The sequence below is a fragment of the Condylura cristata genome, unplaced genomic scaffold (assembly GCF_000260355.1).
Source record: "Condylura cristata isolate star-nosed mole 26May11 unplaced genomic scaffold, ConCri1.0 scaffold00024, whole genome shotgun sequence".
NCBI classification, from domain to species: Eukaryota; Metazoa; Chordata; class Mammalia; order Eulipotyphla; family Talpidae; genus Condylura; species Condylura cristata.
Genome location: NW_004567125.1, coordinates 22,567,626 through 22,580,325, shown reverse-complemented (window position 1 = coordinate 22,580,325; position 12,700 = coordinate 22,567,626). Strand labels below are relative to the sequence as shown.

Below are 12,700 nucleotides of genomic sequence, written 5' to 3'. Positions count from 1 at the left end.
AAAAAGTTCCTATTTTTAATATGCTTAACTCATGTCTTCTTTCTGTGCAGCAAAATTTATATGTGGGAAAAGTGTATTTTCAGGAATTCATACTTGAGCCAGTACAATGCTAAGGAAAGAGTCTTTAGTGCTAATACTCATGTAGTAAAAAGAGAAATATGGGCTTACCAAGAGGCAGACCTGCATTATATGCCACCTCCACTTGAGCAGAGGGCTATTACACCTTCTGCAGACATTATCCAGTACTTAGGTTCAACATTGACATGAATAGCATCTACCTTGCTAAACTGCTGTGGGAACTTTAAAAAGCCCCAAACCAAAACCAAAACACCCTGAAAAAACTTTCACAGTACAGTCCTTGAGAGGGTTATCATTCTACAAATATTTGTTGCTTTAACCTCCCCCCTTTTAGACATAATTTATGAAGGAAAAAACATCAAGCCATGTACAATAAAAACTAAAACTTAAGTAAATTTTATCATTTAGTGCTATTACTCTTACACGATACTGTTAATTTAAATCCACCACATTCCTCCTACATATAACATTATACTAACTAGATGCCTAATGAGCATTTCTTAGAGCTTTCTCCTCTTGATACAAAGAATTAAAGTTTATAGAAGCTACACAAGGAAGAACACTACTGTAGACACAAACTTCCTGAACTTCTTCCTTTCAAATGCTGATGAAGCACAAGAGTGCTTATTGTGACCACTCCCTTCTAAGAGAAAATACAGGAAAATACTGTGTAAAAAATGTTCCACTTCTGCCTTCCTTTGACTTCTTCCATAACATGAAACTGTTAGAATTTTAAAATGTGATCACAATAAATCTGAATAATACTAATGTCAGCTGTCTGAAGCGAATTTTGAAAGTCAGAGGCTTTCTAATTTTCTTATTATACCTCATGCTCAAGTCTACTGATATTACTTCCATTAAGCCCATGGACATGACTATCCCAACACGATGACAGATGAATGGAAGGAAGGACAAACAGAAGAAAAGCGGTAAGTCGTTAACTAGAAACAAGAAATGGCGGGTGTTGCGATTATTTATTAAGCAGAATCACTAATATTTCAGGGCTCAAAGAACCTCCTGTTTTAAATAAGAGCCTGTAAGAGTCTAAGAATATGAAACAACCATGAAGCACATGGGTAATCAGAGATGAAGGCCTTTTAAGAATTTTCCATTTTATTTTAAGGGCCACTGGCAGCCCAAGATGTCTGAAGCTCAGGAATTTAAAAATATGTTGAGACTTGCATTTAAGAAAGACTCATCTTCTAAAAAGACTTCCAAGCAGAAGTTACTTTGGACTAAGTCTTAACATGAGGAATAAACAGAATCATTTGTGAACAATAAAATTAGCCCTTTCAGAAAAGCAGACAGGCAAGAAAAGCTCAACAAGCAGGCTGAGAAAAATCTGTACTCTGAGTACTGAGTATAAAAAATTGCATCTGGCTCCACAAGGTCATATTGCTCCTCCATGATTTACTTGCTTCTTTGATTCACTGCCAGGTTTTGCAGAGAATCTTTTACTCTCAGAGTGGAATAAAATCAGAAACCTGACCTTCTTGGACATCACCAAGTCCAGTGCACTTGCCTCCCTCCACCGTTTTTGATCCCTTTCCCACTCCACCTCTGTATGTCTCTGGCATATAGTTGGTCATTATTATTATTATTTTCTCCCCTGGTATTGCTTGCCACTGTATTTTAACTGAAATGTTATCAATATAATTAAGATCATAAGCTTTAAAAAAAAAAAGGGCAAGATTCTCTAAAAAGTCAGTGATCTAAGCCTGAAAATAGATATTGGGTTGTCAGAAAAATCATGATGCATTTTTGCTTTCATGAAAAGCTTAGTAAAAATATGTCATGACTTTTTCTGACAACCCAATATAATAAAAGTAAGCTGTTGCTTGCCTTAGTTTTCTATCAGAAACATTTTACCTGAAGACATCACTGTAGAAGAGGCTTATTACTACAGTTATAAATGGTGTGTTGCCATAAACGCCTCTGTATTTTAAAACAAAAATACTTGTTTGGAAGCAAGTCTTGAACATAACTAAACATGATCCTTAATAACAAAAGCCAAAGCCTCAAGCTAAACCAGCAACTAATGAAATTAGAGCTCTGATTTATAATCCTTTTTTATTTAAAATAAAATTAATTCTAGACTATTTCCCAATTTAAATTGGGAACTTGGTGGCTTCAAATAGCTTCATTGTGCTGAGATTTAACCCCTTGCACCACTATGGAGGGCCCAGAAACTTTTTAGAAGATTTTCTTCAAAGGAGCAGTGAATCATGAAGAGAAGTCTTCATCTGAAAACATGTCATTGAAGTCTTTTTTATTAAGTTTGCCTATTTAATGAATGGGCAAAGAGTCTAAGGCATTGATAGGAAAAACAATCCTTAAAATGCTACATAAGAAGCCAGTAAAATGTTGCAACAAATACTATTTTTAGAAAGTAGAAATGGGAAGTATTTTTTACCTTCAATTATCACACTAGATCTACTTTCCTTCTGTAAAACTGTGTTCATGAACAGAGATTCAACAAATTATTAATAAGACATTCCCCCTTTCCCTTCAATATATTCACTGCTCTCAAAGATGAGGGCAGGTTCCAAGTGTCTAGCAAGGGCTGTATACCTTATGACAGATCCTTTTAATAAAAGTCCAATTCTTTCTCCCATAAATCTAGAAATCTGAACTTAAAAAGAGTGACAGGAAACCTTAATTGAAATATTCAGATTGATCTGAACTCTTGCTGCTAAATCTTCACCCTTTCCCAAGCTTGAGAATTCAACTCCTCTTATTCCATGAGATAGTGGATATCTTTCAAATTGTTCCTTAAATTTTTAAATGAGGCAAATAGGTTTCTGTCATTTGTAACCAAAAGAAAACTTAACTAAAACAATGTTGAAACAGTTAACTTATTCATTAATACAAGTTGTTTGGGACTAATCATCTCATCTTCTTGGACTGAAGATTTTTTAAGTCTTGTTACAACACCATTCTAAGAATTTCAAAAGGTCATGACTCAGGGTTGTGCAATATCCTATGGCCCCACTAGCACCAGATAATTTTTTTAATGAAGTACTTAAAATGTTTTATGACATCACTTAAACTAGAGGTGACTGAAAAGGATTAATAAGTTGAAACTACTTATTTCAACCTACTTAATGTCATCTCCACCCTCATTCCTCCCCTCTTCAGATAAAGAGCTTGATCACCACTGGGCAAGCTTCTTCAGTCCAAGAAGTCTCAAGTATTATATAATGACTAAAAACTGTTATTTATCTGAAATTCAAACCAGGCATGTCCTATTTGATTTAATAGCTACAGGTGTCACAGAGCTGAAAGAACTGTCCAACAAGATTTTATAAACTCTCCATTCCTTTTACAAGAGTGAATTAGGAGCAAACTTCAAATAAGCTACACAATTAATGACATTTAGAATTGCAGGGGACCCTGAAGAGAGCTAATCCAATATTCTCACTGTAAATTAGAAGTTGACAGCCCAATGAAAATGGGTGACGACAGCCCAATGAAAATGGGTGACAACCGGGTGAGAGTGAGACACTAAACTACAAGTGATTTTCACTTGAAAAATCATTCCTAAAAACCCTCAAGAAAGGAGGAATTAGTGTCAAGAATAACTAAATTCCAAGGCTCTGAACAATGGTTACTACTGTCAATTCAATAGTCATTTCACATTAAGCAAATGATTATGTATAATAACACCTAAAAAAGAGCCCATAACAGGACTTCCCTTCTTTTATTAGAGTTCCCTTCTTTTCTTTGCCTTTAATGTTCATTCTAGAATACTAACATATTACATTAGCCTGGTCTCATCTTTAAAAACTCTATAAATTACCTTCAACTTTGATATTATATATCACCCTCAAAAAAATTTCAGTTAATAAGTAATGATAAGATGGTCAATCTCAATAGACATTAAATTCCCAATTAAAATATCTGTAAGTTGCCCAAAAGAATTTTGGTAAATTCATTCAGAACAAAGCACTAAATTCATTCAGGACAAACTGTACACTAAGGTATAAACTTAGTTCTTAGGAGAATAAAGTGGGGAGGACATCATTTCAAGCAGGGATATCTAAAAAACTGTAGAAGCAGCAACTTTCACATTATAATTTGAAGGACGCACAGGTATTTTAGCTGGTGAAGATAAGGAGTTAAAAATTTCACATAGAAAGAGTTTTATGAACAATGGGATTAAAGCAGTGAAAAAGTTTTACAAGTTAGCCCCAATTTTTCAACTTTATTTTTTGATTGCACCCCAACAGAGGATACATCCCAAAATATACATTAAGTTTCCTACTCCCACAGCTCTCCACAGTTTAAGCCAGGCTATCTCTCAACAAGAGTGACCGAATCTTGTACGGTATTGCAACCTTCACATTACTTGCACAACACAGAATAAACACTAGCCAAACCAATGCCTGCCTTTCCCTAAGCTTCCTTTCCCTTCATTCATTTCTTTCACTTTCCTTCAAATTCTCCTAAGAGACCCATCTAAAGAATGCTGTAATAATTCTATCTACTGATTAATAAAGAGGAGAAATAGAACCATCTCTTAAAATAAAAGTTTCAACTTAAATCCCTGAAACAATCCCCCTCCCAATCTCTCTCTTTGACCTACACCTCTACTTCCCATTCATTTCTGAATGTTTGTAAATCGGCACAGAAAAAGACTTCCCCCTGGCTCCCTCCAATAATAATGCAGGAATGGCAGGGCAGAACTTCCTTTTCACCTGTTTGAAAGTTGCCCTCAAAAGGGAACATAGGCCCTCCCTGGTGCTGGCCACTTCCCCAAGAGTTCGATCCCCGCCTGCCTTGGAGGAGATCCACATGGCGTGGCAGACCTCTCCTGGCCCGCCAGCTGCTCCCCTCAGCAGTGTACTTCCTCTATCTGCCTGTTCTGCTCCCCGCTCTGACTCTGGTGAATCCTCTCACCCTCCGCATCTCTGGCCTGTACCCCAGTTCTGTATGCATAAATAAATACATCTTAAAAAAAAAAGGAACGTAACAAGGATTTGTGTTACTGCTGGGAAGGGCAGAAGGAGCAAAAGAGGAATCGAAGTGGAGTGAGAAAAGGAATGGAAGACAAACCTACGAGTCCAGACTGTCCAAGTGGGATACCAAGGGTCCTAAGTATTTTGATAAATCATTAAAATACAAATCATAACACTAAATTTACAACAGGCCCTTAAAAATGGCACATGTGCTATATATTAAATATTTTTATTTTCTAGCTAAAATTATAAACTCTCAGACTGAATGGAAGTTATCTAATAATCAAGTCTTTAAACGTTTAGAGCAAATCTGTAATTGAAAATTACAGATCACATAAGTGACCGTGATGACTACAGTTTTAAAATTACACATAAAACCTAACAGAATCTGTAAAAATAAATAAAATTTCATATAGTATTACAAGAACCTGCACTCACATTTTCAAGTACAGGGGTCTGTGTGTGCTTTCTTTAGTAACTGTACCTTTTGAGGACCACTTTATAAGGCAATACAATTAAGTGGTTACATTTTAGAAGTTACAAATTGGGGAGTGAATGGTAGGTTTCTCTTAATGTTAAATTAAATAGGTCCTGCACAAATTTGGTATCTACAGGGATTAACCTTGGGCTCAAAAAGTGCCAAGAAATTAGATGAAAATGAAAACCATATCCTAGGACAGGAAGATAATGAAAATATGAGCTCTGATAATCAAAGTCAATAAAAATAATCTCAAATGTCCTGTCTTGTAAAATATGATTTACAAAAATAATCTAAGTTTAAATTTAATCTTAAAAATGGATATATTCATGCACATGTAATTCAATTAATGAACAAAAACAAGGTTACATAATTGGCTGTTTATGTATTTTAAATGGCCAGTAAATTTTAAAAGTGATCTCATTGGGAAAAGGTGGGACTACTTTGGATTTGAAATCATCTTACTGTCAAACACACATGGTATTTGATGACTTTTTTTTTTTAATTGTTCCTTGTGCTTGAGAATTTCCCAAGATGCTATTGTGGAATTATAACTTGTAGAACCCTTTGCCCTGCCTGAAGTGGTCCCAATTTCATATTTAGGACTCAACATTTTTGTTTCTGGGACAGAGAATTACTCACCTCTGCCTCTGCTGTCAATTTTATCTTCTTTGCTATTACCTGTTTCATGTCAATGTTACCTTAGGAAAGAAAAATGATGGATATAGTTAAACTGAGGGATATAGTTTTCTACCAGTACCTTTTAAACCAAGTAAACTAGCAAAAAAGTATGATTAAGTAAACTATAACACAAAACATGGCACAGCTATGAAAAATGAAGCATAAGGGCCTCCCTGGTGGTGCAAAGGGTTAAGTCTCAGCACTGTGAAACTATCTGCAGCCACTACAATATGAGTTTGGGAGGTGACCCACATGGCACAGCAGACTGTCTTGCCTGCTTCTCCCCTCAGAAGTATATTTTAGTAGATCCACCTGTTCTGCTCAACTCCCATTATCTCTGGCCTACCCCAGTTCTTATATGTATAAATACATAAATCTTAAAGAAAAAAAACACATAAATAACACTTCACATCCAATCTGGTGAATATAATCAAAAGCACCTAACAAGTATTTGCCACTGAACAAACTGAACTTACACTTAGATGAGTGTTTATAAACACTTGTAATCTTGATGTTTATAAACTAGTACCCATTTGGTGTCAACGCAAGTCTTTAAAGTGGGGGAAAAGAAAACAGTAATGGCTAGGAGAAGAAATTAAACCCTCTTCTTCCATTGCTCACAGAAATGGAAAATGGTAACAGTAGTTTGAAAAACTGGAAGTTCTTCAAAAGGTTAAACATGGAGCTACTACACAACCTAGGTTTATATACAAAAGAAATAAAAACATATCTACCCATTCTTGTACAAAAATGTGTAAGAATGTTTTATGGTAGCATTTTCATAATAATACAGTCAGAACCCTGTAACTTGTCAATTGGTAAACAGATTAATAAAGTGTGGTCTATCTGTACAATAAAATATTATCCAGCAGTAACAGGAGAGAAACACTAATACAATGTAGATGTAAATTGGTTCCATAATCCCTATAGATACCAAATCCTAGAGATGCCCAAGTTCCTTATGTTAAATGGTATAATATTTGCATATAACTCACACATATCCTCTAGTTTACTTTAAATCACTTCTACGTTATTTAAAATACCTAACACAATGTAAGTACTACATAAATTGCTGTTTATACTGTTTTGTTTTGGGAATAATGACCAAAGGGAAAGTCTGTATGTAGCATTATGGATGCAGCATAGTATATCCCTAACTATATCATGCCACATTTTCCATTTGCAGTTGGCTGAACTTGCAAATACAGTATACTGACTTACATTACCAGTCTGCTCTCTCCAATTTCAGATGCATTGAAAAAAATGGACCCACTATAATTGATGTTGTCATTTCAACTAGTACTGCAATAAAAAAATGAAATCTTTGGCCCTCCCTGGTGGCGCAGCGGGTTAAAGCACAGCACTGAGAAGCTAAAGCCACTTCTGCATGAGTTCGATTCCCGCCTGCCCTGGAAGGGACCACATGGCGTGGCAGACCTCTCCTGACCCGCCCGCTGCTCCCCTCAGCAGTGTACTTCGTCGATCTGCCTGTTCTGCTCCCCACTCTGTCTCTGGTGAAGCCTCTCGCCGCCCCTGAGCCTCTGGCCTGTACCCCAGCTCTGTATGCACAAATAAATAAATCTTTAAAAAAAAAAAAAATGAAATCTTTGTTTTTACTGCTTAAGCATTTTTTAACATGCCTCACAACCATAGCTCCAAATATTTTCTACCTTCTTCAAGTCCCAGAGCTCTATTAAGCATCCCTCATTTATTTACTCTATCAACTATATATTCATTTATTTATTTATCATTAAAAAGGCTTATTTTATTTATTTATGTACACAGGAACTGGGGTCTAGGCCAGAAGTGTAGGGGGTGAGAGAATTCACCTGAGACAGAGTGGGGAGCAGAACAGATAGATGCACTGAAATACACTGCCGTGGGGAGCAACAAGCGAAACAGGAGAGGTCTGCTGTGGGTCACCTCCATGCTGCAGTGGCTGGCAATAGCAAGAAGCACGAGAGTGCTAAGACTTTAACCCCTGTGTCATCAGGGATGCCCAGTATCAACTCTTTACTGTCTTAATTTTCATTATCTTTACCCTCTTCTCCATTTTTCTATCCCAGAAGGGCTACCTCAGTTTTTTAACACCAGCCCTTCAAACTATTTCCTCAATCCATCTCATGTCCTCTGATAAAACTATTAAAAGTAGCCTCAATACAATGAGTCATGAATATATAATCACACACTACATAACAGTGTTTGCATCAATCAGGGACCATATATACAGTCATGACCCTATGTGTAGTCTAAGTGTACAGCAGGCTACGTCATCTAGATTTATAGAAATACACTCTGAAGTTCACAAAAGGATAAAATCAGCTAACAAAGCATTCCTCATAATGTTGCTTGCAGCTTAGTGACCATATATTGTCCACATTTACATCCAGAGTCAACTTATTCCTTAAGAATTGTTCCTGAAATGATGATATAGATATAGCAGTGCTACTGAATATAAAATCTGTGGTCCTACCAATAGTTGTCAAATATTACATATTTACTGTTTTAGAAACAAATATAACTGAACATCAAGCCATTTACTACTTAAGATGGATGTTTTTAAGTGATTTTCTTTAAATTATGTAACAATAAATTATACTATAGAGATAACTACAATTAACTCAAATTTCAGAAATATTTTAAAATAAGTAGTCTTGTCCAGTGACATGCATGCACCCTTCATGACTCAACCATGTTAGTCTTTCCCTTTAAATATAAAATTCCTTCCTAATTAATTCCCAAACCATTTCTGCAACTATGGCCTCTGAATCTGTAAATCCTCATGCTTAATAATCTTGCTGTAAATTTCAACATTTATTTATCATATCTCATCTCAATGATTCTTTATAACAGCCCAGTGAAATAAGGGAGATACAAAACACGAAAACTCAGAGAAATTAAACATCTTGTCTACAGTCACCTGACAAAGTAGTAACTGAGCCAAAAATAAAATCCATCTTCTGATCCCTAGTCATGCAACATGCAGCATAAAAAATAAAAAATAAATAAGAAAGTCTACTTATAATGACTAAATTTGTAAAGATGACTAAGAAGTACTAAGGAGTGACTAATACCTTTTTTTAAGTTTCAGTTCTTCTAACAAACATTTTCTTTGTCTCCTTGTGGCAAGTACAAAATTAACTAGTGCGTAGGCAATAAAAAACAGGTTTTTATTGCTTAGATAAGTTCAAGCTCACTTTAAAATTTGATTACTTTTTAAAAAACTCACATTGACATGTCTTACATCCCAACTTTACCTTGCACTCCGCAAAGTGATGTCAGTAACCTAAACGAATCATCTAAAGTTCACTTTCATGTCCACAGGATTGTTGGATTTAAGAGTATTCCTTGAAAGAATCAATCATTAATCAGTCTTCATTGCAAAAAAGAAAATTGTTTGTATCTATTTGACTTTACATTGCTCCCCTAACCTCAAAAACCTTTAAAAATTCTCAACTACTTACATCTACACTATTTAGAGAAAAAGAATCTGAAGTAGCAATGAAAGTCAGTTTATAAACACTCATAAAGAGTAGATTTAGTAGTAATGTTCAAATAACTGGTTAGTCAGTTTGAAAAACTATAAAACTAGATCACTAAACTAACGTAAAATAAGTATCAGATGGATCAAGTGTTTGAGAGTAAGCCATAAAAGTTAAGAAATTCATTGCTTTCCTTTCTCATAATTTTGGATGATTTCTAAGCATGACAAGAAACTTAAAAGCAATAAAATATTTGCTTACATAAAAATTAAATATAGCACAGCACAACATAAACAAAGTCAAAGGATAAATAACTATTCAAAAAATATTCACATAGTATGTGACAGTCAAGACTACCCTTAATATAGAAGGATCTCTTAAAAAAAAAAAAAGCTATCAAGTAGGAGTCAAAACTGAGCAAAAGCTATGAATAGATATTAAAGAAAAAAATGTGTATGGTCAATAACTAATGAAAAGTTCCCCAACTCACAATTTATGAGAAAAATTTGGGCTATATACAACCGTTTTTCACCCAACAAATTCACAAAAATTTAAAAAGATTAGTAAGACATATGTGTGAACTAGAATAACACACTTGAAAGAAAATTAAACCACCTATAATTTTTATATGCTGTACGCTTTGGTCCAGCAATTTCATTTTTAAGAATGTATTCTATAAGTACACAAGCACAAGAAAGTAAAAGTATTATTTTAAGGATGTTCTCTGCAGCACTGTTTATAATATGAAACCCAGCAAATAGCCTGCATGTTCACCAACAGGGGATGAGTTAAATAAATTACTAAGATTCTGTGCAAAAGAAATACTACATAGATACGTGGTTAAGAATTACACTTACATAGAATGAATAAAAAGAAATCAAGGATTTACTAGATTTGGAAAACACAAATCCCAACATAGGATTCCACTTATAGGAAAATAGGTAGAGATAATTATTATTTATGACTTTCTACATTGTCTGAATTTTTTCAATGAGTATATATGTTGCTTTAATTTTAGAAATTTATAAGCGGCCCTCCCTGGTGGCGCAGTGGGTTAAAGCACAGCACTGAGAAGCTAAAGCCACTTCCACATGAGTTCGATTCCCGCCTGCCCTGGAGGTGACCACATGGCGTGGCAGACCTCTCCTGACCCACCCCGCTGCTCCCCTCAGCAGTGTACTTCGTTGATCTGCCCGTTCTGCTCCTCGCTCTGTCTCTGGTGAAGCCTCTCACTGCCCCTGAGCCTCTGGCCTGTACCCCAGTTCTGTATTAATAAATGTTTTTTTTTTTTGATAAAACCAAACTATCCAGCATTTCTTGAAACAGGACTAAAGACAGAAAATAATACCAAACTACTTAGACTGAGGAAAACAGGTTAAGATGTTTAAGATGTAAAATACAGGTATTCAAGAAAAAATGGATATAGCAATCACATTTGGTCTAAACTTTTTAAAGGTACAAACATATTTCTATTCTATAATCAAAATAATCTGAGACTATATTACTCAACCAGTGTTAACTTTGGCTTATTTTTCTACCATTATGCCTCTATCAACAAAGTAGGTTGCCCATATATGTAATAAGGATTAGCCTTTTAGAACAAAAGACAATTCTGATAGAAATAACAGGGTTTCATGTATATTATGATTCTCAGTTCATATAGCACACAGTGGGGAGATACAAACTATATTAACAACTAGGGCAAAAGAGTTAGTTTAGCAGCATGATCCATGAAAAGGTAAAATACTCTTTAATTAAGAGTACTTTCACATTTACCCTCCTTAGTTTTGCATAAGAGAAAATCTAAGCATTGACAGGCTATAGGTCATCCATCCACTCAGCAGTCAATTACTACAAGTCGTGAAAAGCCGTATGTTCGGATTCATCCTGCCTTTCTAACTTTCTCTCTATGAAAACAAACTATAATCTATCCATACTACCTCTTCTGGAAAATCCTCTAAAAGCAACAAAAGACCATACATCTAACATCATTCTCTCTTAATTTCCATGCCTTTGTAAGCTCATTACTGTCTTCCAGCTTAAATGCCCTCTCCTGTTCTCTTCCTCAAAGGCCAAACCTCTTTCTGCTTGCAAGGTTCACTTGTTTTTGCCATTGGTCTCCTATATCATTTAGTTAATATAATTTACAAACTCAGACTGAAGGGGCTGAGGCCAGTTTGCAGTGCTGTGGCTAATATGCATTGAGCCACCAGGGAGGACCCTAAAAACTATTTTTATTCCAAGAAACCTAGGTCCAAGATTTAACCTTTGATAAAGTTACTAAAAATATCTAGATTCCAGGATGTTCATCATAGAAAAGTTTTAGAAAAACACAAGCTTATCTCAAATTTTTCACACCTATATACCTCTAGTCACTATCCCTTAAAAACTGTCATAGGGGGCCCCCCTGGTGGCACAAGGCATTAAGTCAGCAATAATAAGCTATGCACAGCCACTGCTGCATGAGTTTGATTCCCCAGGAAGCTGACCCACACCGAAAAGCAGACCTCTTCTGTCTCACCCACACGTCTCCCCCCTCAATAGTGTCTTTTAACCAATCCACCTGTTCTATTCCCACCCCATCTCTGGTGAATGCTCTCACCATTCCCCCCAGCACCTTTGGCCTGTACCCCAGTTCTTATATGCATAATAAAAATAAAATAAATCTTTAAAAAAAAAGACTTCATTAAAAATAAAGTAATAGAGTTGATTGCATAATATTTTCCCTATTAGAACATTGCTGAATTTGTGGTTCCTGCTCCAGGACTTAGTAACACAAAGAAAAAAGAAAAACAAGAATTTACACACAAAGCAAAACACCATTTCTATAGGTGTCCATTCCTTTCATAAGGAATGCTTCATGTCCCATTATTTAAAAATGAATGTACCTTTTGTGCTTAGGTAAAATTTTACTTAACTGGTTTTTAGCAATTCTCCTAAAACAGTTTATCTTGAATATATTACATTCCAGGAGATGGATGATGGAGGACAAGAATCATTAACGTTATTTTGTTTGACCTCTT

At 35.4% G+C, this 12,700-nt stretch overlaps 1 protein-coding gene across 1 annotated transcript in view; it reads right to left on the bottom strand.

The window, feature by feature from the left end:
- Nucleotides 1–12,700, bottom strand: part of SOAT1 (sterol O-acyltransferase 1) — a 52,960-nt gene that overhangs the window by 21,996 nt on the left and 18,264 nt on the right. The window contains exon 3 of the mRNA XM_004688526.2: nt 6,157–6,215. Within this exon, the coding sequence (XP_004688583.2) occupies nt 6,157–6,215 (59 nt within the window). The remainder of the gene's footprint in view (nt 1–6,156; nt 6,216–12,700) is intronic.